General features: G+C 44.7%; 1 protein-coding gene across 8 annotated transcripts in view; it reads right to left on the reverse strand.

Moving 5' to 3' along the window:
- Positions 1–8,054: 8,054 nt before the first annotated feature.
- TANC2 (tetratricopeptide repeat, ankyrin repeat and coiled-coil containing 2) overlaps positions 8,055–25,183 on the reverse strand; it is a 1,023,243-nt gene continuing 1,006,114 nt past the window's right edge. For 6 of the 8 annotated variants that reach the window (XM_063960011.1, XM_063960012.1, XM_063960008.1 and 3 more), the window contains 5 exons: positions 24,095–24,227; positions 21,712–21,803; positions 21,103–21,249; positions 12,258–12,358; positions 8,055–11,098 (listed from right to left, as the gene is read on the reverse strand). In XM_063960011.1, the coding sequence (XP_063816081.1) occupies positions 9,169–11,098; positions 12,258–12,358; positions 21,103–21,249; positions 21,712–21,803; positions 24,095–24,227 (2,403 nt within the window). In that variant the 3' untranslated portion in view covers positions 8,055–9,168. Of the gene's footprint in view, positions 11,099–12,257; positions 12,359–21,102; positions 21,250–21,711; positions 21,804–23,268; positions 23,299–24,094; positions 24,228–25,183 lie in introns of all 8 variants that reach the window. The other 2 variants (XM_063960016.1, XM_063960015.1) reach the window with 2 other exon arrangements.

The following is a 25,183-nucleotide window of genomic DNA, read 5'->3' on the forward strand; positions in this document are numbered from 1 at the left end:
AAGCGGGGGAGGACTTTTGCTCCTGGGAACCAGCTGTTTGTTGCAGCCTTTTTCCCCTTCCTCTGCCTCTGGACAGAAAGGACCCGCCTTTCCCTCGCCTGTTTTTCTGGGTCCGAAAGGACTGTACCTGATAAAACGGCGCTTTTTTAGGCTGTGAGGGAACATGGGGTAAAAATGCTGACTTCCCAGCTGTTGCTGTGGAAACTAGGTCCGAAAGACCATCCCCGAATAACTCCTCACCCTTATAAGGCAAAACTTCCATGTGCCTTTTGGAATCTGCATCCCCTGTCCACTGCCGAGTCCATAAGCCTCTCCTAGCAGAAATGGACAATGCACTTATTTTAGATGCCAGCCGGCAGATCTCCCTCTGTGCATCTCTCATGTATAAGACTGAGTCTTTTATATGCTCAATGGTTAGCAGAATAGTGTCCCTGTCTAGGGTGTCAATATTTTCTGACAGGGAATCTGACCATGCAGCGGCAGCACTGCACATCCATGCTGACGCAATAGCTGGTCTAAGTATAATGCCTGTGTGTGTATATACAGACTTCAGGATCGCCTCCTGCTTTCTATCCGCAGGCTCCTTCAGGGCGGCCGTATCCGGAGACGGAAGTGCCACCTTTTTAGACAAACGTGTGAGCGCTTTATCCACCCTAGGAGGTGTTTCCCAACGTGCCCTATCCTCTGGCGGGAAAGGGAACGCCATTAGTAATTTTTTTGAGATTATCAATCTTTTATCGGGGAAAGCCCACGCTTCTTCACACACTTCATTTAATTCTTCAGATGGGGGAAAAACTACGGGTAGTTTTTTCTCCCCAAACATAATACCCTTTTTAGTGGTACCTGGGTTTATATCCGAAATGTGTAATACCTCTTTCATTGCCTCAATCATGCAACGAATGGCCTTAGTGGACATTAGATTAGACTCATCGTCGTCGTCGACACTGGTATCAGTATCCGTGTCGACATCTGCGTCTGCCATCTGAGGTAGCGGGCGTTTTAGAGCCCCTGATGGCCTTTGAGACACCTGGGCAGGCACGAGCTGAGAAGCTGGCTGTCCCGCATTTGGCATGTCGTCAATTTTTTTGTGTAAGGAGTCGACACTTGCACGTAATTCCTTCCATAAAACCATCCACTCAGGTGTCTGCCCCGCAGGGGGTGACATCACTTCTATAGGCATCTGCTCCCACATAATTTTCCTCCTCAAACATGTCGACACAGCCGTACCGACACACCGCACACACACCGGGAATGCTCTAACAGAGGACAGGACCCCACAGAAGCCCTTTGGGGAGACAGAGAGAGAGTATGCCAGCACACACCAGAGCGCTATATAATGCAGGGACTAACTGAATTATGTCCCCTATAGCTGCTATAATATTTACTGCGCCTAAATTTAGTGCCCCCCCTCTCTTTTTTACCCTTTTCTGTAGTGTAGACTGCAGGGGAGAGCCAGGGAGCGTCCTTCCAGCGGAGCTGTGAGGGAGAAATGGCGCCAGTGTGCTGAGGGAGATAGCTCCGCCCCTTTTTCGCGGACTTTTCTCCCGCTTTTTTAAGGATTCTGGCAGGGGTAATTGTCACATATATAGCCTCTGGGGCTATATATTGTGATTGTTTTGCCAGCCAAGGTGTTTTTATTGCTGCTCAGGGCGCCCCCCCCCCCCCCCCCCAGCGCCCTGCACCCTCAGTGACCGGAGTGTGAAGTGTGTATGAGGAGCAATGGCGCACAGCTGCAGTGCTGTGCGCTACCTTGGTGAAGACAGAAGTCTTCATGCCGCCGATTTTCCGGACTTCTTGCTTCTGGCTCTGTAAGGGGGACAGCGGCGCGGCTCCGGGAACGAACACCAAGGCCAGTTCCATGCGGTCGATCCCTCTGGAGCTAATGGTGTCCAGTAGCCTAAGAAGCCCAAGCTAGCTGCAAGCAGGTAGGTTCGCTTCTTCTCCCCTTAGTCCCTCGCTGCAGTGAGCCTGTTGCCAGCAGGTCTCACTGTAAAATAAAAAACCTAAAATATACTTTCTTTCTAAGAGCTCAGGAGAGCCCCTAGTGTGCATCCAGCTCGGCCGGGCACAAAAATCTAACTGAGGCTTGGAGGAGGGTCATAGTGGGAGGAGCCAGTGCACACCAGGTAGTCTAAAAGCTTTCTTTTAGTTGTGCCCAGACTCCTGCGGAGCCGCTATTCCCCATGGTCCTTTCGGAGTTCCCAGCATCCACTAGGACGTTAGAGAAAAGGAAAATACTGTTTATAGGCATTATAAATGTAAAAGTTCCTATACCATAACAAGATATTTTACATTGAACGCCATTACTCAGTTTTATAAATCTAATTGTTAAATGCGGAACACTACTAAAGCACAAATTGCATCATTTTTACTTATGTTGGTGCTATTACATGGATTGCCATGAGATACTCAATCAAATTGACAAGCCTTAAAAATATCTTCTTAGTCAACTCCAGGATAATCACATTAGGAAAATTTTAGGGAAAGTGATTTCCACTCAGTGGACTTACATTTGCTATGTACCCGGTGGCTGCCATGGTTCTGTTATTGGCCATTTGTAGTTGTGCACATTTTTTTAACTAGATTACTAACGTCAGCTATACAGGGACATCACTGTGGACAATTTGGCCACACTCACAGGCAGCCATTTTGATGAGGTCCATGCACTGTTCTGAGCAACAGGATAACTTCTGGAGCACAATAATGCGTTTAGACCTTTATAGCTACTATTTTTTGTTGAGAAGATTTTAGGCTCCACCTCAGAGGTTCTTCAGCTAAAGGGCGGCAAGCCTTTTAGTGTGGGATTATGATGGCCCTTTTTGCCAAGATACACATTTACAGAAGTGCAATTTTTATTGTGAAAAAATAAGTAATTATTCTCTAATTGCAGTCAAATCAAAACTTTAGCTATCATGTGTTAGGTAGCATCTTTGTGAATTGTAACAAAAGTATTGTTAGCATTCACTAACAACTTCATTTAATAATTTATCTCCTAAATCCATTCATTTTTATGAATATGAAGCCATGGGCATTTAAACATAAAAACATAACAATCATTGAAATTCTTTCAGAAAACATTTGGTAATATCTCATATAAATCATTGAAATATAAAGTTAAGCTTCCATTTTGACATAAGGGCTATATTTACGCTGCTTTTCATCAGGTTGGAGCTGAAAATTTAAAGCTGCACTAATATTCAGAGTAAAGCCAGACGGGCTATACACTGAACGTGAGTGCCGCTTTAAATGTTCAGTTCCAAACCGCTGAGAAGTGGTTGCTTAAAGAAGCTGCTGCTTTGTCAATATAGCCCCAGCCTCAATCATCAATGTATATACTGTAAATGGAAATTGGGTGCCTGCATCAAAATGTTTAAATTACTTTTTGTAAATGTTGCTCATATATCTTATATATTTTAAATATAACTGTAGAGTAATAGAAGCAAGTGTCTCAGAGCTAATTACATTTCCAATTATTATTTGAATCAGAAAAAAGGCTCAAAATGCAATATTCACCTATACCCAGGTTAAGTGCACATTTTGTGGTTCACCTTATCCATTTTCAGCTTCATAGCATCAGCAACAAGGCATAGAGGGCTCCATTAAAAAAATGAGTCATAACCCCTTTAGTATTAGTTTGTGATGCTAAAAGAGGTTATGACATCAGTTTAATAATTAGCAAACAGCAATTAGCTTTGAAACTTACAGCAGGTCACAATGTAGTAGTTCATATATTGACACTTCGTTCTATAGTGGTACAGTCATCATTGCCAGTAAAGGGGACCCAGTAAAGTCTTTCTGGCTTCAGAGAAGCCTTCCAGGTTTTGCTGAATCCCTGTCAACTTGCAGAACTTTGCGTATACAGCCATAGCATATTCAGATTTCTCAGTAACCCTTCGCCAAAAGCACAGAAGAGGATGTCGCAGATGAAGACGACACTACTGTACCTCACCAGACAGATAAGTCATGTTAAATACTGGCGGTATATTAGTAAGTATCACTGCAAGATGTAGTGATACTAAATGAAATGTGCCACCAACAAATAGTCTTGAGGTTAAATGGAGCCCATAGAATCTCATGCTTCAATGATACCACTATGAAATGTTAGGCTGCATTATCATGAACATTGGGTCAATCCACAAAATTGATGCACCCACTGGGTGACAGGTCCACAAGATGGCCACTGTTTCCCTAGAGATATCGGAATCCATATAACTTTCCAAGCAGTGTCACACCCTCCTCAGGCCAGCCAGTGATAACTCCATGTAATACCCAACAGTTTTACAAGACATCTCAGACACAGAGACAGAGGTTTGATTCCAAGTGTAATTAACCATTTATAAATAAGTACATTTTTTTCTCTTGTCTCATACAGTTTTCTTGTTCAATTTACAGTTTAAGTCTGTATAGAGGGGGGTGAATTTGGGGGAGGGAGAAAAGACTTTTCACATCTATCTCACATCTCACATGTACAGACAAGAAAAAACAGCAAGCAAATACAGTGTAACTGATAAAAGAAAAAACCCAAGAGTGCTGAAAGGGGGATGAGGAGGGTATTTTGATACCCGACACCTAGTGTGCACATCCCACTCCCTTTGCTATCAGAAACCGCACTGCGCTGCATTGCAGGAAATCCTGAATGTAAAGGGGTGGGGGGGAGAGGGGGTATAATCAGAAATAAAACAAAACAAAGGCGTTTTTTCCCTTTTTTCATATTTACAAGTTCAATGCTCAAATCTGCAATTTCTCTTGTCTCCAAGATAGAGAGAAAATAGGGGCAACAGTGTAAAAAAACAAACAAAAAAATAAAATAAACAACCCCGTGACCTGAGCACCACACAATATATATGTATTTTATATACATATATATATTTAACAATGGTTGTGTTCCGTATATTGTTAAAGAGAACGGACCATGCATTGAATAAATACACTGTACAAAGTCCTTCTGATTTGGAGTTGTGAAGGCCGGGGGAAGAATACCCCCATATCCCGCACAAGGTTCCTTCAGTCTTTCTGATGTGTGCAATACAGCCGCAGCATGGAGGGGAAGGCAAGAGGGGAAAGCAGGGGAAGTGCATTGGGGATGGAGTAGTCTGGGACAATTAAAAAGATTCCTAGAAAAACGTTCTGACATAGTGTATTGGTTTCTGTGGGGCAGCGACATTGGGTAGCATGTGCCTAATTCTATATAAGCAAAAGCAACTCATTCTCCTCAGACTTCGCATAGTCAAAGCATGGCATCACAAGCAGAAGGTGGTTGTAATTCTGTTTCTGACAAATCGGGGAATTAAAAAAAGGACCCTGCTACGACCACGAAAATCCCTGAACTGTGATACTCTGAGGGCTTTATTTACTAAATAGTGACCTATTTGCATGTACTCTAACACAGACCGCACTAACGGAAATATGTGTAATATCTGCCAAACAGGACTATATCCTATATATACTGGCAGTCTGAAATTAAAAATGCTTGGTTTATTGTCCTCTCTTAATGTAAATCTTAAATTAATTCTAAATGCGGGATATACCAAAACCAATACATAAGTCTCCAAATCTAACAATTTTTATTTTCTTTTAAATATTATTTAGACATCTACAGACTAGTAAGATGTGAAATGTAAAGGGTTAGCACAATTTGTAAAAAGATTTACTTCTCTCTACCAATTACACTACGAGGAACAGATAAAGGTGTAGCCAGTTTTGACAGCTGTGGGCTAGTGCCAATGGGCCGTGTCTCTGTACTACTGCAATACCCTACAGTGTGGTCTTCCACTTGACAGAAGATAAGCCATGCATGTTTAGAATGGTTCATAGATTTGTTTTTTTAATATATAAATCCACAGTGAAGATCTATTATTAATTTAAAAAAATCCCCCTACTATAGACAAGCTTCCCTTTATGAGGCCAATAAATATAAAGGACCTCTCCATCAGCTTGATGACTATGATAGTTTTGTAAATGGCACCTTACTTAATAAGGGGAGCAGAGTACAATATACAGGTAAGTGTATATCTTTACCCCCTTTTTTGAGGTGGTGTATCAAGTTATAAAAAATAACATTATGTATATGTGTTTATTTAAAATGTTTTTAACATTTTTTTTACATTTTGGTTTCAGAGTGTCATAAAAACATGGTTTTGGTGCATCCCCATTTTTAGGAACTATTTGTAATTAAACACTGAACAGCTAATTATTTAGCTGTAACCATTGGGAGCAACATGCTCCAGTAAGTACTTTTCATGATGAAATTTTAATAGACTTTTTCTTCCATTAGTGCACATTAGTGAGCGCTGACCCTAACTGCACTTCAAGGATGATCATAGTTGCAATTTGTGCACTCACTGGGTCCTAGCTATAAAACTATTTGATACTTGGCCCTGCAGTTTATTTGCCCCAGAATATATAAGCCCTTCTTGTTGTGTCTGATTCCAAGCAATCTAGAACAGTTTGGAGTATCTGCCTTCTAGGGACAATTAACAAGATATGAACATGAGGACCATTGGTGGTTCTTATTATATCTTTGCTTCACGGAGATGGTGGTCACATGTGACTCTTTCATCCCTCTTGTTTTTGTTTATGCATCTCGTCTGGGCTAATTTTAATTTGTTAATTTGATATAATAAGCTCCCGTTGTCTATTTTATTATTTTTACCTGTCCTATAGTGTCATGGTCCTGTCTTAGACTTGCCTCATGTTTCACAAACTTCTTTCTTTGAAAAACATCCCATTTCTGATCTAAGCAGGAGTTATGACATTGTGGAGAGGCAAAATAATTAAATTAAAAGTACATTTTTAAAACTTGCCCATACACATGAGAAAGTCTAGCGGACTAGTAGCTCAGACATTAGCCTGTACTGTATAGTTATGTTCACAACAGACTGTGGAGGGGAAATCAATTAGCCACGATCGTGAAAACACATAGGTCCAAGATCGTATCCCGGATCCTATGGGGTAAATTTTCTAAAGCTTCTAAAAATTAAAAGTGATGTTGCCCCTAGCAACCAAACAGACTATTATTTCTCTATTGCATCCTAGAAAATGGTAGACAGAATCTGATATGGGCAACATCACCACTTTTAATTTTTAGGAGATTTAGTAAATTTACCCCTATGGGGTATATTCAATTAAGGTCGAAACTGCCGTCTTGTCAAAAAGACGGCAGTTTTCGACTTTTTCAGGTCGGAAGGCGTTCAGACCTATTCAGTCCCCAGCTTTTTTATTCGACAAGTCGGGGAATTCGACTTGTTGAATAGTACGTGAATCGGCGGTATAGCTGCCGATCCGTGTGCTTCTGAGGGAAACGGGGCCAAATTCGACAGGTTTTGGCCCCGTTTCCGACCATCTCAGTTTGACTTAAAAAAAAAGTCGAACTGAGATGAGGGACCTGAGAGGAGGGGGGAGAGCTGCGGGCAGACGGGGCACAGCGCTGCAGGAGGATGTGGCACAGCCGCTGCTCATGGCAGCGTCCACCCGGCTTCAGCAAGTGAGGTCCCGCTTGCTGGAGCCGGGTGGAAGCTGCTGTGAGGTCTGGCGGATGTGCCACATCCTCCTGCAGAGCTACTGGCCCGCGGCTGTCCCCGTCCCCCCGCTGGTCTCTCCCCTCTCCGTTCCCTCATCTCAATTCGACTTTTTTAAAGTCGAATTGAGATGGGCATTGAATAGCCCTTGTCGGATCCATTCCGACAAATGCATGTGTTTTCGCCCAAAAACTGGTAATTTTTCAGGAAAAAATAAATAAATAAATAAACAGGCTACAATTTAATTGCCCCCCCCCCCCCCCCCCAAAAAAAAAACAACGGGATAAAAAAAAAAAAAAATCACTGTATAAGCCTGTTTTTTCTCCTGAAAAAAATAAATAAATTCCTGGCTAACTGAATTCCCCCCTGTGTAAGATACCTTGCATCTTGAGCACATATCAGCTAAATCAGTGAGCTCACCTGTGCTCAACCCTTAATGCAGAACAAGGAAAATACTGTACAGTCCAAAGCCCAAACTAAGAGAAAAATTGATAATAGGCTTGTCTGGCTTTATCACGCATTAACTTTCAAACAAAATGTATTTCAAACACGGGAGCAAACATGTTTATTCAGCATTAACCCATTATACTTTATATGTAACATATTTTGTCCATTATTTCTGACTGTAGCCAAATCATGTGTCTTATGTTTTCCACCCTGCAGCATTGCGCCAATTATAAGACACATCAGCAAGTCCACTGTGATACAACTGCTGGAGAATATATTTGCTTTTAAAAAATTTAAAATAATACTCATTAAACAAAAATGCTACCTGTATTGTACTCTCTGTGTGTTTTAGCCCATTAATTTTATTGCGTGGGATAGCTGAACAACAGCGCATTTGTAGTAAAATGAGTTCCGAGTGGCCTCCTGAGGTGTCTCACAGTAGCAGGCTTTGGCACATGATTTGGAAACGGGCACAAATATTTACTTGGTAGAAGACTGTACAGTATGCTGTAGCTCCATTTAACTTTAATTATTTACTTTGGCCACATTATTTATTCTAATCATGGATGTTAATGTTGAAGTGTTACGGTGTGTGAAACAAGGGCTATCAGAAGAGCCCACATGTTTAAAACATGACAGTGTCATGGAATACACATACATTTAAAAGTCTATTGATTGTATTTAATGTAACAATGGACAGCCCTTTATTTAACAGGTTTCCAGAACTTTTTTGTGTTGCAAGTGGCCTTAGATTTGTATTAGTGTTTGATCCCTGCTCTCACATGTAGGGTTCCGTCTTCTAACTCTGAGCAGGGTACTAAGACCGATGCACATTGCCTGCAGAAATGTTGTCACTTGGAGGAAACATAGTCTCACTCCTTTTAAATCCTAGGACAGTAAGAAGGACCATGGGCTGACTGGATGTCCTAGTGGCCTAAGTGCAATGACTCAATTACAACTTAAATTGGGCAGTTGAGTAGGTATACCTCATGACTAACTGGTCAGTGTTTGAAAGGTATACATGAAAACCCTACTGCACAAAAAGACTGACTGCCTAAAGAGATTGGTATAGAATAACACTACAGTGGAGGGGCCAGGGACTGGAAGAGTAGCTAATCACCAGAATTTAGGGAGGTATAGCTATAGAGCGAAGAAAGGTATAATATAGGGAAATTGGGGAATAGGTGGGGGAGAGTCTATATTCCTACACATTGGACTCCACAAATGGTCTCTTTGGTTTGATGGGTGAAGTCTGGCCTTGCCGAGAGTCCCGAGACAGTTGTCTGTACAGGTTGTCCTGGTAAGCCTGTGCAACAGGCAGTGTTCTGGCCACTTTGACATCAGGATAGGAGGAGGCCTGTGTGACTCTCTCCAGTATGTCCCCTCGAGAGCCATTAGCTAGCACACCATGTGGGCCATAGTAGTCGTCTTCAAGCAGATGCCCATTCTGTGCATTGTTGGTTTTGTTATAAAAGGCAATGTTGCTGATAGAAGAGGGAGGACTGAAGGATTCTTGTTGGGGCAAGATGCCAGGAGATGTGGGACTGAGGACAGTGTCAACAGAAGAAACAGCCCATGTCCTGCTCTGCGGATGGTGGTGGGGATACTGCTGAGTCCGTGCTGTCTTGTCAATTATACCCATAAAGGGGGTGGTCCTGGAGCGTGTGGGCTCACTGGGGTAACTTCCTTGGGGTGGGGAAACAGGTGATAGCTCATCGCAGAGTCTTTCATAAGCTGGCTTCAGAGGGATCTCCATCTGTTGAATAGAAGCAGATGGTCGGAAAGTGGCAGAAAGGCTGGAAGAGGATGAAATACTGTTGCTGGATGGAGAAAACCGAAGTCCTACACTCTGTGAGTGTAACAGTGGCCTTGGCGTGGGTGGGTGAGGCTTGATTTCACTAGGATTAATACTCACGGGCCTCCTTATGAGGTGGGAAACATCTGGAGAACCTAGTTGGCTGGAGGGCAGAGAAGTGCGCTCAAGCTCCAGCTTGGAGTGACATACAGGATAGTAAGATGCAGACTGACTACGGCCAATTTGTGGGGTCTGGTTGTACCTCATACCACCCCTATAGGCAGAGGTTGGCCGCTGGGGTATGTCTTCCTTGACAAGGCCACCATGCTGACAGATGGCTCCTGCACTCAAACTGGCCTGCACATGCTGCACTGGGCGTCCATCAGCTATAAGACCACCAAGGGAAGCTTGATATACTAATCGGCTTTGACTCATTTCTCCAGAGGATGTCTGGTATTTACTTGCCATACCATGTGCTACCTGCCCATACGTACCTCCAGGAATCACTGCACTGGAGTGCACTGCAGAGCTGGGCTGATTGCTGCGTACAATTTGTGCCTTGGCTGGCTGTAATCTGTGTGCAGGTTGTGGAACTGCAGTGGGAAGCTGTGAAATTTGGAAAGACCTCTGTGATATCTTGGACAGTGGAGACTTGGGTCTTCCGGGATGCTGGTTCACACATGGCTCTTGCTGGTACCTCACTGGTGAACCAGACTGTTGACGATACATGCCAATACTTTCACTTGGAGGGCTAGCTCTATACTGGGGGGCTCTTCGTAACGGTGATGGAGGTGGGCTGGGGTAGTCCATTACCTGACCCCCCACAGGAGGCGGACTAAAGTGGTAGGAAGAGCTCTGGTGAGCAGGAGATGTTTGGGGAGGACTAGAACGATAGTGAGAGTTCTGATGTGTTGGAGAGAGGGGTGGAGAAGTGGATTGGTAATTTTGCCGAGTAGGGGAGCCAACTGAGCTATTAGATCTAAAGTCAAATACTTGGTGTGAGCCTGACATGTATGCAGAGTCCCGATGGGCAGGAGATTGGGGTGGACTCTGCATGCCTGGAAGGCCCTGACATTGGCGTCCTTCAGTTTGTAATCCTACAGGAACATTATCAATATCTTGCTCAAGGTACTCTTCCTCATAGATGTCTTCCTGTGTGGAGTCAATGTCCTCATTTTGAACTTCTGCTTCAGGCTCATCCTGCATCTCCTGAACTTCTTCTTCTTGCTGGATTTGCCTGCATTCCTCTTCCACCCTCATTAGAAGTCGCTGGATCTCACGATTGTTAGGGCATAGCTGGACAGCCTCATTCAGGTCTTCCAAAGCTGCGGAAAACTGTCTGCAAGATAAATAAAACACGGAGTAATTAAGAAGATATGCTGACTAAGAAGGATAATACTGTATATAATTGTAGAACTTCTAAGCTCACAACAGCAATATTAAAAAATTCAGAGAGAAATGGGATAAGCTTTTCAATGTGGTTCACTACAGATCCACATTGGATTAAAATCTGTATTGAAACAAGATGAAATAATTTCAAGTTTATACTCTCTATTTAGTTCCATGCACACCTTAAGCGTACCTATGATAAGAGATGCGCTCATAGCGGGAGAATCACAGTGGCATGCAAGTCGGCTGTACACCAAGCTCTGTCTGATCTGATTTCAGATGGACTTCTACACCAGCTCTATATACCTGGGGCGCAAGTGCGCTATGTTCATGATGCTTCTGCTTCCAAAACTGGATGGATAGGTTGGTGTGGTGGCATAGAGGCATGCACCTGCATACAGGAGACTACCTGCCTTTATTTCCATGCATGCAGAATAAGTGCAGTTGCCGACTTGCATGCAATTATGTATCTGTCCATATGAGCACAGCTTTTACCATAAATACACTCAAGGTGTGCATGGAACTTTGTTCTGGAGGCATGTCCATTGTCACCAGGTTCTGTGATGAACAACCTGTGCGCAGCATTCTAGCCTTTGAAAGGGCCACACATTAGCCTTACAGTACTTTCAGGAAAAACATTCCCAAAATAACATTGACACGGCCACAACACTAATCTCACATGACACCACTTGTCCATCACTTCTGGTAAAATAGACCCACATGTCATCAGACACCCACATTTACTCCAACTTCCCCACATGCCTCCTCCATATGTCCAACACAGACACCCTACATGTGTCTCACACCTCCCCGACATGCCACAACAGTTCATGTAGTAATATCTATTAACTACCTTAAAAATATCTTCGTAGCCAAGCAAAGAATACATTAGAGCAACAGAAGCCAGCCGGGGTCTGCACTTAAATCCCAGTCGAACCATCTGTTGCCCACCACTGCCACAGAAGAAAGCAGATGACTGTGCACCATTTGTGAAGAAGGTCTGGGGTCTATGTCTGTGTATTGCACTTTCCACTGTTCAGGATAGCGTATGGATGCAGGCTGGATTAAGTGATCCATGGCCTTGTCATTAAGTCACAGCTAATTCTTACCTGCTACTCCGCTTGGCTCTGGCTCGGGCATAGAATGCCTCATATGATTTTGGTTTCAGCTCCAGAGCCTTTGTTGCAAATTCCTCTGCCATTCCAAAGTCCTATAAAAGAAGAGAAGATAATGTAAAGCCAAGGGGGTTGTATAGAGACACAGATACATGACAGAAACTGAAAACATAGCTGTGACAATGATACACACAGAAGGATAGCGATTTGTGAGTAGGCAAAGTAAGAGGTAAAAACCCATTTGTAAAAACAGAGTGCACTGGGCAGGATGAGTGAAGTCAGAGTGTGGCGGGAGCTAAGAATAGGCAAAATCACAGGAAGAGGGAAACTGTGTGAGCTCTTGGTCAGAGAGAAGTGAAAAACTGATTTGCAGAATTGAAGCAGAGAACGACAGCCATTTCATTCCAACATAGATGGGTATGCAACAATACTATTGGAAGGGTGGAACACAGATCTGGAGACATGTCTAAATATGGAGGGATGTACACACCATGACACTGGGCACGTGATGTATTTGTACCGACGACAAGACCACTGAGTAATTAAACAGAGCTGTCCACAAGGGAGGGGATCGGTAAGGTATCCCACCTCATGGGATGCTGAATGTCATTATACCAACATTGGCCCACCGAGCGGTGGAATGCCGGCAGGGGGGCGAGTGCAAAGAAACCCTTGCGGGCTTGCTGCTCTCGCCACACTGCGGGCTTGCCACAAGTTCTATTCTCCCTCTATAGGTGTCATGGACACCCATAGAGGGGAAATCACCTACCTCGACGGTATACCGACAGCGTTATGGTAACCCAGTTGGGATCCCGGTGTCGGTATTGTGACAGCTGGGATCCAGACGGGCGGTATACTGACCGCATACCCAAGGGAGATACCGTGTAATTAGGTGGCTTATCCACTACATCTATACAGTAGTGTATTTAAATGACACTAGTGATGGGAGTATTTATTACAGAGCACCTGTCACTGATGCACCCAGTGAAGGCTAACAGTTTCTGTGAATGTATTCTATCCAATCACTGAGGCACTAGTAAGGTAATAAAAGTGACCAGTGCAAGAGCACCAAGGTCATGTATGGCCATATAGAGCACTGCTAAATAGCATAGCCCCATTTTATCCCAGCCCAGAATGCACACAAATGATACAGTATCTTTTATCTGAAACATTTCAACTTTGGATGATTAGCCCTTATTACATTGAGCAAAACTAGTCTGCCCCATTCAGAATCCACTGTCCAGGTTGTGTCAGGGAGTTCACCTGTAGCAATGTACCATGTATATTTTTTAAATATAAATGCTACAAATAGTGTCAAAATTGCACACTAAAGCTGGGTCCACACTAGATAATATTTTAAATGATTTGTAATTTTGAGCTGAATCGTAATAATAAAATCGATCAAACAGTCCAGTGTGTATGCACTATTGCGCGTTCCCGTGAGTTGTTCATTGCGTTTTGTACTTGGCCCTACATGCTGCTCAATCTGAGGATATTGTCAAAGGCAGCATGTTCCTGGACGTGGCCACTGACGAGATAGCTTTAGGTTCTTGCAAGATTGCACAGTGTGTACACAACTACACGCTATATCGTTTGTCTGGGAGTTCAAGGGAAATCGTTGACGATTGCATCGTTTGCCCTTCGTCTAATGTGTACCCAGCTTAAGGCTTTGCTTTTATAGCAGCATTATAGGATTTGTGAAAATGAAGCAAACCAAACAATGATAGATTTCTTTTTTCTTCAGTAGCTCTTCTCTAACTACTATGTAATATTTTGAATTTATAAATATATATATTTTATCCTAACAGGATCTTATTTCTCCCATAAAGTTTTCCTAGTTGCCATGTTATATGTCTGGAGAGCTCTCCTGCAAAATCCCAAGTACATCTTCCATTAAAGGTTCCGGAATCACATTTACTACTGTACACTATCCAGAAAAATTCTGAGCAGTTTCCCTGCCAGAGAGAGAGCTATTGGGTTTAGGGTGTCCTATAATATCTCACATAAAACTAAACCCTCACTTGTAACACGTCTAGCTTTCCCTAACGCAGAGAAAATAAGAGGAGGAAGACTTTTTCATACAGATTCCTTAGAGAGCACTAATTGTTTGAAAAGAATTCTCAAGAACCATCTTTGTTTTATTTTGAAGTGTTTTGTCTATATAGTGCTAAGAAAATAGGATTTTAATTACCTACCGGTAAATCCTTTTCTGGTAGTCCGTAGAGGATGCTGGGGTCCATATTAGTACCATGGGTTATAGGCGGGTCCACCAGGAGCCATTGGCACTTTAAGAGTTTAATAGTGTGGGCTGGCTCCTCCCTCTATGCCCCTCCTACCAGACTCAGTCTAGAAACTGTGCCCGAGGAGACGACATACTTTGAGAGAAGGAATTACACAGATAGTGGCGAGATTCATACTAGCTCACAGAACACACAAATCCGGCTAACATGCTGGAAAACTCAGCAACAGCTGAAACAGTACTAAAACAGTAAATAACGCAGAACTTACCTAGGAAGCAGGCAGTACTGAACTATAAAACCAATGCAGGAAAACGAAGCGCTAGGCGGGCGCCCAGCATCCTCTACGGACTACAAGAAAAGGATTTACCGGTAGGTAATTAAAATCTTATTTTCTCTTACGTCCTAGAGGATGCTGGGGTCCATATTAGTACCATGGGGATGTACCAAAGCTCCCAGAACGGGAGGGAGAGCGCGGAGTCTCCTGCAAGATTGCTTGACCAAACTTGAGGTCATCAGATGCCAAAGTATCGAACTGGTCAAACTTAGCAAACGTGTTCGAACCAGACCAAATAGCAGCTCGGCAAAGCTGTAAGGCCGAGACACCCCGGGCAGCCGCCCAGGAAGAACCCACTTTACGAGTAGAGTGGGCCTTAACCGATTTCGGACACGGCAATCCTGCCGTAGAATACGCATGCTGGATAGTGAACCTGATCCAGCGCGAAATCAACTGCTTAGAAGCAGAACACCCAATTTTCTTGGGATCGTAGAGGACAAAGAGAGAGTCAGTTTTTCTATGACGAGCTGTCTTCTTCACATAGATCTTCAAAGCCCTGACAACATCCAAAGCCTTTGAAGCAATTGAGGAGTCAGTAGCCACTGGCACCACAATAGGTTGGTTGATATGGAAAGCCGATGCAACCTTAGGCAGGAACTGTGGACGAGTCCTGTCTTCACGGAAGATGAGATAAGGACTTTTGCAGGATAAAGCCCCCAACTCCGACACGCGTCGGGCAGAAGCCAAGGCCAACAAAGTGACCGCCTTCCACGTGAGAAACTTGATGTCAGCCTCCAGTAGAGGCTCAAACCAAGCTGATTGTAAGAACTGCAACACCACATCTAGATCCCAGGGTGCCGTCTGTGCCACGAAGGGAGGCTGGATGTGCAGAACCAGGGAGGACAGCCAATTGTTTTTGAAAAAAGATGGACAAAGCAGAGATTTGGACCTTGATGCATCCCAATCTCAGGCCCACATCCACTCCCGCTTGCAGGAAAAGGAGAAAACATCCAAGTTGAAACTCCACCGCAGGGAATTTTCTTGATTCACACCAAGAAACATATTTCTTCCAAATACGGTGGTAATGTTTAGACGTAACCCCCTTACTAGCCTGAATCAGGGTAGGAATGACTCCACTCGGGATACCTTTCCGAGCTAAGATCTGGCGTTCAACCGCCATGCCGTCAAACGTAGCCGTGGTAAGTCTTGATAGGCGAACGGCCCCTGCAGTAGCAGATCCTCCCGAAGAGGTAAGGGCTTTGGATCTTCCAGCAGAAAATCCAGTAGATCCGCATACCAAGCCCTCCTTAGCCAGTCCGGAGCAATGAGTATTGCCAGAACCTTTGTTCTTCTTACCAGCTGAAGAACCTTTGGAATCAGAGGAAGTGGAGGGAACACATACACTGACAGGAACACCCACGGAGTTACCAGTGCATCCACCGCCACTGCCTGAGGGTCTCTTGACCGGGAACAGTACCTTCCCAGCTTCTTGTTGAGGTGGGAGGCCATCATGTCTACGTGAGTAACCCCCCACCAACCGGTTACCTCCTCGAACACTTCCTGATGGAGGCCCCACTCCCCTGGATGGAGATCGTGTCTGCTGAGGAAGTCCGCTTCCCAGTTGTCTACTCCCGGAATGAAGATTGCTGACACAGCTACAGCGTGTCTTTCCGCCCAGAGGAGGATTGTTGACACCTCTGACATTGCAGCCCTGCTCTTCGTTCCGCCTTGTCGGTTTATGTAGGCCACAGTGGTTACGTTGTCCGACTGCACCTGAACAGCCCGATCCTGTAGAAGGTGTGCTGCTTGCAGAAGGGCGTTGTACACGGCCCTTAGCTCTAGGATGTTTATTGGGAGAAGGGATTCTTGATTTGACCACCATCCCTGAAAGGATTCCCCCAGAGCGACGGCTCCCCAACCTCTTAGACTTGCATCTGTGGTTAAAAGGATCCAGTCCTGAATTCCGAACCTTCGGCCTTCCAGAAGGTGTGGAAGTTGTAGCCACCAGAGGAGTGAAATCCTGGCTTTCGGAGACAGGCGTATCCTCTTGTGCATGTGTAGGTGAGAGCCCGACCACTGATCCAAGAGGTCCAGCTGAAAAAGTTGAGCATGAAACCTGCCGTACTGCAGAGCCTCGTAGGCGGCAACCATCTTCCCCAGAAGGCGGATGCATTGATGAACCGATACCCGGGTAGGCTTTAAGACATCCCGGACCATTGTTTGAATCACCAATGCTTTCTCCACCGTGAGAAATACCCTCTGCACTTCCGTGTCGAGGATCATTCCCAGGAAAGACAGCCTCCTTGTCGGCTCCAGATGAGACTTTGGAAGGTTCAGGATCCAGCCGTGCTTCCTGAGCAGCTGTGTCGTGAGTGCGATGGATCGCAACAACCTCTCCCTGGACGACGCCTTGATCAGGAGATTGTCCAGATATGGAATTATGTTCACCCCGTTTGTGGAGGAGAACTGTCATCTTCGCCATCACCTTGGTGATGTGGAGAGGCCAAACGGCAGCGCCTGGAACTGAGAGTGATCGTCCACCAGTGCAAACCTGAGATATGCCTGATGCGGCGACCAAATGGGAATGTGGAGGTAAGCATCCTTGATGTCTAGAGACACCAGGAACTCCCCCTCCGTCAGTCCTGAGATGACAGCTCTCAGAGATTCCATCTTGAATTTGAACTCCCTGAGATAAGGATTCAAAGACTTTAAGTTTAGAATAGGCCGTACCGAACCATCCGGTTTCGATACCACAAAAAGGTTTGAATAATAACCCCTGTTCAGCTGCAGAAATGGGACCGGAACAATGACCTCTGACAAAACCAATTTTCTGATGGCCTCCAAAAGAATTGTTCTGTCTGCCAGCAGAGCTGGCAAGCCTGACTTGAAGAAACGGTGAGGTGTGGGATCTTGAAACTCCAGTCTGTACCTCCTGGACACTATATCCAGGACCCAGGGGTCCAGGCCAGATGACACCCAGACGTGGCTGAACTGACGGGAGTCTTGCCCCCACCTGACCCTCCTCCAGGCCTAGCTGTCCAATGCGGAGGACTTAGGGGTATCAGAAGCGGGCTTCTGGGTTTGGGAACCTGAAGGACCAGGTTTCTTTCCTTTGACACGACCACCTCTGAAGAAGGTGTACGAAGGCTTGTTCTTTCTAGGCCTCGCGGCCCGAAAGGACTGCGACATGGCTGGTGTAAAAGGCTTCTTCGTAGCCGGTGCAGTTGAGGGGAGAAAAGAAGACTTACCCGCGGTAGCCGTGGCAATCCACGCATCCAGCGCCTCCCCAAAGAGAGCCTGACCTGTATAGGGTAGGACCTCCACGCTCTTCATGGATTCCGCATCCGCAAACCATTGGCGCAGCCAGAGACCCCTGCGAGCCGAGACGGACATGGAGGAGATCCCCGCAGCCATGGAACCCAGGTCCTTCATGGAATATACCAGGAACCCTGCAGAATCCTGAATATGGCGTAAAAATACATCAACGTCACCTTTATCCAGCAAAGTCGACTCCTCCTGCAGAGTGATTGACCACCTGGCAATAGCTTTTGCAATCCAAGCACAGGCTATAGTAAGCCGTAATATAGCCCCGGAAGCCGTGTAAATGGATTTTAGCGTAGCATCCACCTTGCGATCTGCCGGGTCCTTCAACGCGGTAGATCCCGGGACTGGCAACACCACCTGTTTGGACAGCCTGGAGACAGAGGCGTCGACTATTGGCGGGGACTCCCATTTCTTTCTATCTTCCTCTGGGAAGGGAAAAGCAACCAAGACCCTCTTAGGGACCTGAAATTTATTTTCCGGAGTTTCCCAGGCTTTTTCAAAGATAGCGTTTAAATCTTTGGAAGCCGGGAAGGTGAGGGGGGGCTTCTTATTATCTGTAAAAAAGGCCTGCTCAGGAACTGATTTGGAATATGTAAAACATCCCTCACAGCTTCAATCATCAACTGCACCCCCCTAGCAAGTGATGCTGTCCCCCTCGACACATCCCCGTCACTGTCTGCAGTGTAAGAGTCGGTGTCCGTGTCATCCTGCATAAGCATTGCAAGTGCACGTTTTTGAGAATGTACCGCAGGGGACCCCGAGGAAGCAGTATCAGACCATATAACTATAGAGGATTGTAGGACCTGAGTGGCATACTCAGTCCTAGCAACCCTGTCAGAAATCTGAGAAATAGTCCCCCTCAGAGAGACTAACCATTCTGGCTCTCTAGCTGGGATCTGCGCTAGAACAGTGCAATCCTGATTACATGGTATAGAGTCTTCCTGGGAAGACAAATCCTCTGCAGCATATGAAACAGTGTCCCTAGACATGTTGTCACACACAACAAACACCCTACAAACACACAGGGTATTTACTAGACAGAGTTTCCCCCCCCAAGAATGGCAGAGAGACACAGAGATTGGAGCCAACCCACATACAACACTATTAGAGGTATAGGGAGACCCTAACCAGCGCTGACTGTGTCCCTTAATAGGTGACACAGCCTACATATAGCCTCCCCCCCTTCTACAACCCCCTGGTACTGTACAGATATCTGGAGTTGCTCTGGAGGGACCTGGACATCCACTAGTAGTGATTGCAGGCAGGAAAAATGGCGCTGAACGCTGCTGGCTCCGCTCTGAGGAGAAGCTCCACCCCTTCAATGGCGCTGTCTTCCCACTCTTGAAGATTATACTGGCCTGAGGAAATTTGTGCTGGCTGAGATCCATGGACCCCGACAGGCTGGAAATGGTCAGTGTAGGGTTCCTTGCTGGCTCAGGGCGCCCCTCACAGCGCCGCACCGCAGTACCGCTGAGCCTTCCGGGAGCGCGGTTAATACCGCACTCCCAGCCTTAAGCCGCCCTCTTCATACTGATCCCCCGCTTGTAAGGGGGGACAGTGACTAACTCGCCATGCTTCAGCACTATGAGGGGGTGGCGGCTGGCTGCCGGGGTGAGCGCTCCCCTGTGGCGGGGCGCGATCTGTCCCCTCTGGAGCTCAACGTCCAGTCAGCGGAGGCAGTGGCTCAAGATCCCGCAGGGTGGACACTGCTTTCCCCCTCAGTCCCTCGATGCAGGGAGGCTGTTGCCAGCAGCCTCCCTATAAAATAACAAACTCTAAAAAAAACTTTTACTAGAGAAGGCCTGTAGAGCTCCCCTAGCTGTGACCGGCTCCTCCGGGCACATTTTCTAAACTGAGTCTGGTAGGGGGGGCATAGAGGGAGGAGCCAGCCCACACTATTAAACTCTTAAAGTGCCAATGGCTCCTGGTGGACCCATCTATACCCCCATGGTACTAATATGGACCCCAGCATCCTCTAGGACGTAAGCGAAAAACAAACGGTCTTCCCTTTACATGTCGACCTTTTGACCCTGTCGACCTAATGCATGTTGACCATTAGACTATCTATCTATCTATCTATCTATCTATCTATCTATCTATCTATCGACTGTAGCCCTTTTTAGTGTAGATTTATAGATCAGATACCCAGGTGGTTACCATGAAAATTTTTCTGCGTCACTCTCTTTGCCTTTACTCTGCCCTTTGTCATTTTATTGCTCATTTAAATATTTGTGTGTAGAACACTTTTTTTCTGGGTGGAAGGCTACCAACATTAGACCATTTCCCAAGCATCACAGATTTTACAGTGCAGCCCATGTAGCTGCGCAGGAAAATATGTGCACATGGTATGGGAGAATTTGGTTCAGACTGTCAAAAAAATAACTGCCGCCAAAGGGCAAGGTAACCCACAAAAATAATCTGCATGTGAAAGGAATTCTATATCTACACTTCACATGGTTGTATGTTAACAAACTGATATTTGACTGACAGAAGCCAGCTCAGAACCAGCATCTCTATATAAAACAAAGTAATATATGATTAAACCATCAACTATTAACTGCAGGTAATAAAATGTATATGTCCCTGTAATTAAATTAATTATTTCTAAATAGCACTAAACTTTCAATGATCACATACATACATAACTCATAAAAGGATGCAGTATAGATTATGAGACACTGCTCTGGCTACCTTGAAAACATGGAAAGGAAAGTACAATACAGTTTATCGTTTACATTTTTTGTTTTAAAGTGCAGGAATGAGAAAAATAACTGCAAACTGTTTCCTAAATATGTAAGCACAAACTGCGCAACTGTAAAAGAAAAGTATTGGAATAAATGTCATAGATCTTTAAGTAATTGGAGTTTTTTCAGAAATCATATTTCCTATTAAAAGAGTGAGCCATGAGCGGTCAGAACCTATATGGAACACAGAACAATGGATTGACCAAGATTAAGGGTGAAAGTGAGGAGAGGAAGAGTCTAGTAGGAAGTTTACTCACATTCATCTTCCGGCGACAGCGGGACAGGTTGAGTAAAAGTGACACCTTCAGTTCTCGAAAGGTCTTTAGATCCTCTCCGAATCCCTCACGAGGAAACTTCTTCATAGCGTATTGGTATCTCTGTGCGGCTTCTTTTACCTTCCCTTTCTGAGGGAGTAAAGGGATTGGATCTCACAAATACTATGTTCTCTATTGCACCAACCTTTAGCCATTTTCCAGCTTTTGTCCATAGGCCATCTCTCTCTTGTCCATGCAACCTGTTTATTTCATCAACCTTTTTCTTTCACTGTTCCACCATTATCAATAATCTCCCCTCAAGTACCACTGTTTTGTATGTCCACATATAACTAACTATCCACCATTCTATTATTTTTCTTTCTTGGGTCTTCATCCACGCCCATTCCACTCTAGTCCTCATTAATATCATGAGATACCTGCTATTCCACCATATATTCCTATTACTGTTCTATACTCACGTAATGAACATTCAAACTCCCGCAACTCTTTGCATCTTACACAGCGACACTTAGCTTTTCTCTTACCCCATCTGCTGCTCCTTACAGTCTTACCCTACATCTCATTTTCCATAACTCCCACAAGTCTTCTCACCTTGTAGAACATGTCTCCCTCCTCCATCAGTTTACTCAGCAGAATGACCATGATGTCTGGTTTGGACGTTGCCATGGCCCAGGTGGCTGGACCTGTAGTGTACAGGATGCATGATGGGTAAAAAAACTAATATAATGCAAGGGAAGAACCAAATAGGAGAGCGAAGAAAAATTAAGAGGAGGAAGATACAACATAGGGGCCATACAAATGGGAGACAGAGGACATGGTGAAACAAGAGACCAGGGTTTGATGTAGGATGGGTACAGATGTGTACTGGGACCCAGGGAACAAATACAGGTGTAGCCTAAGTGGTCTAAAGAAATTTGGGAGACTGTCTGTTGAGAGTGGAATAGTAGAAATAAGAAGGGACAGGAAACCGTTAAAGTCAGAGAGAGTGTGGGCATTGGCACTGATGAAAAACAGTGCAAGAAATAGTTTTTGGAACATATGCACCTAAAGCAGAAAATGCTAATATCATTGCCCACAATTTCCTTTTACACTGTAAATGTGTTCTAAGATCAGAATGTGTTTGGCTGATTAAGTGATTAGCACAGAAAGTAACCTCTCTATCCTACTCCAAAGCAAAGTAACATTTTAATAGTAAGAAAAATGTAATGAGCACCTCATTTTTAGACACTGGCAGTAGAAAACAGATGTCAAAATTAAAGTAAAAAAATACCATAAGGAGTATAGAATAAAAGAAAACTGAATGCATGATATATAGGTAGTATGTTTACGAATACTTTTTGGTACATGCCATGATTAGTTGTATTACCTCACAGATGTATTGCCTTACACCCCATTAAACTATGTGTTCTTTAGAAAAATAAATATGTTATCTCAGTTTTCATTGGAACATCTATATAATGGTTTAATTATATATTATGCCCTTGTGGACTATGCAATAAGCTACATGGCCGTAAAATAAAGTATATGCATATGCTTAAATTGAGAATTATTACAGAGTGCATCATAATTTAGAAATAACAATTCAGTATTCGAAAAGCATCACATTTCAATGTAGTTCATTTTAACACAGGATGGTTTTTTAGGTTGGAGTCTGCCTGTGTATCAAATACTGAGTACTAAGTTGGCAAAGCTGGAATATAAGAATCTTCATTACCAGCTAAACATACTGTAAGTATGGTGCAAATATACACTTCAACAACTGTGTTAGAAAGAAGATACAAATGTATTAAAAATAGATCTACCTTTGTTAATTTGAATGTTGCACTGCAAGAAATGAGAATTCAGCACTTTGGACAGTACCAGTGGCTATATCTGTAGGCGTGTCATTCCACATAAGGGAGACAACAACACAGCCACTAGGGGGACCTAGTACAGCACATAAGGTAGCTCTGAAAGTCAAATATCATTTATATTAAATAAACTATTGAGCATTATCATGTATACGGTAGGTGTACTTTACTTTAACTGCTTCAATGCTATAGGGTTCTGTGCCTGTGTAAGTGAGTAAGTGCTAAATGTGCATGTGTGCTTGTTTAAAATTGAGTAAGACATGCTAAGCAAAGCTGTGAGTAGGGAGCAAGTTCTAACCTTTTGGGCGGCTTGGTAAGGTCTGACAGCCTTAAAGCAGCAAATACGGACAGAATTTAAAACAACATGTTGAAAGGGGAAGGAGTGTGAAAAAAATAGAGGTAAGTGATAAATGGAATTAAAAAAAGGGGTTGAAGGAGAACAATGGGAATAGGGAAAGAATAGACAAGAAGCAAAGTAGTGTACAACAAAAAAGAGTTGGGATGGAGGACAATGGAAAATTTGGATAAGAGGTAAGTGTACAAAAGACGAATATTTGGACCCAGGAAGAAAAAGGGGAAGAACAAGGTGATGTCAAAAAGTAACAGAGGTGTTGGGAGGGAGGGAGGGAGTGACGAAGTGTAGAGCGTAAACAGATGGAGTGACAGGAAAGAGAAAACAAACCATGTAGCAGGAGTGAGAGAGCAGCGAGCACAGAAGCTTAATGTCCGAGTAGCAGATCATTACAAGTAGCAGTGTGACGGGTAGTGAGGAACGTAGCTAACCAAAGTGATGGACATTAAAACACGCAGTTACCAATTCTGGTAGCAGTGGGGCTATTAAGGGTTCCTGCTCTACTTTGCCAGCAGCAAAATAGTTAATAGTGCAGGGAAGGATGTTAGCAGACAAGCAGTTTTGCAGTGCAGTTAAGATGTGGCTGCTCTTCTGGTCTTTGGACAAATAGGTGCTCAAAGGTCCAAATTGTGACAGAAGCACAATATGCAGCTGAAGCTGACAAGAACATGCACATCTATGTATAAGGACATTAAACAGAATGGGAAACTTAACATTTGCACAACTGCATTTTTACTGGGCACCAGTGGCATGTCTCCACTCTTTCTCCTACCTATTTTGGCGCCTTTCTTCAAAAGAGCCACCACAACAGAAGTGTTCCTGCAGCCTACGGCTCTGTCTAATGGGCGCATTCCACTATAATCCACGTGTTCTATCATTGCACCATGGTCCACCAGGAACTGGACCTGCAGATGGACAGGAAGAGAGATTATTTTAACATTCCCTTGTGAAGACAACTGGTGATCATTGACCAGTGAAAATGTATTACTAGTTCAGGTATAGCTGTGGCCGTCAACCTTTCTATTCCATTACAGTACAGTAACTGATCTGCTCATCAAGCAAGTATTATAAATTACTAGCTGAATACCCAAGCTTCGCTACGGAATTTCAAATTTTTCCATGCGTATAACTTTCATTTTAAAGGACTTCCTGGTAAAATAAGACCACCCATCCCCCAGCAAGGCAGCAGCCAGCAGCACCCAGAGGAAGCAGCTCAGAGATAGAGGAGACGCCCGCTGCTGGGAACCTCCCAGGATCACCCCCTCCCCAAGCCGGACACAGCAGCCAGCGCCAGGTACACCGACGGGGAGACATCTCCGTTACCCAGGAGCGGTGAGCCATGCCCCCCGGTGTCAGTGGCCTGTACAGTGACAGTAATAGTTATTGCGGTGGCGGCTGTGCCGCGGGGGTGATCACAGAGAGCAGCGACCCTGATGCGATTTATCATCGCTGCCACTGTGTAGCCGGGAACGGAGCTGCATCGCGCTGCTGCAGATCAGTTGGCGGAAAGGAAGTAGCGGAGCGAAGGAAGGCTGTTAAACATGGAGAGCCTGTACCGGGTGAATCTGTGTGTTGATGTGGGTAAGTGTGGAAGCAGCAGCAATAGGGCTGCCCCATCCCCCTCCCCAGGCCCTGCACACACTGCCGACTGCTGTCATTGTTTCATCGCCCGAGCCAGGTGTAGTCTATGTGGGGGCTGTTCCCCCAGGGCTCACTATGTAATGGGCCTCTGGGTCTGGGATACACACTTGTCAGTTTGAGGCTTATAGCGCCAGCATAATTTGACACTAATGTCGGCCATTTTGGACATTTTATTTTTCACCCCTTCTTACCCCCCATGCTAATGGGGGCTGAACGTGGA

The sequence above is a fragment of the Pseudophryne corroboree genome, chromosome 3 (assembly GCF_028390025.1).
Source record: "Pseudophryne corroboree isolate aPseCor3 chromosome 3, aPseCor3.hap2, whole genome shotgun sequence".
Taxonomy (NCBI): domain Eukaryota; kingdom Metazoa; phylum Chordata; class Amphibia; order Anura; family Myobatrachidae; genus Pseudophryne; species Pseudophryne corroboree.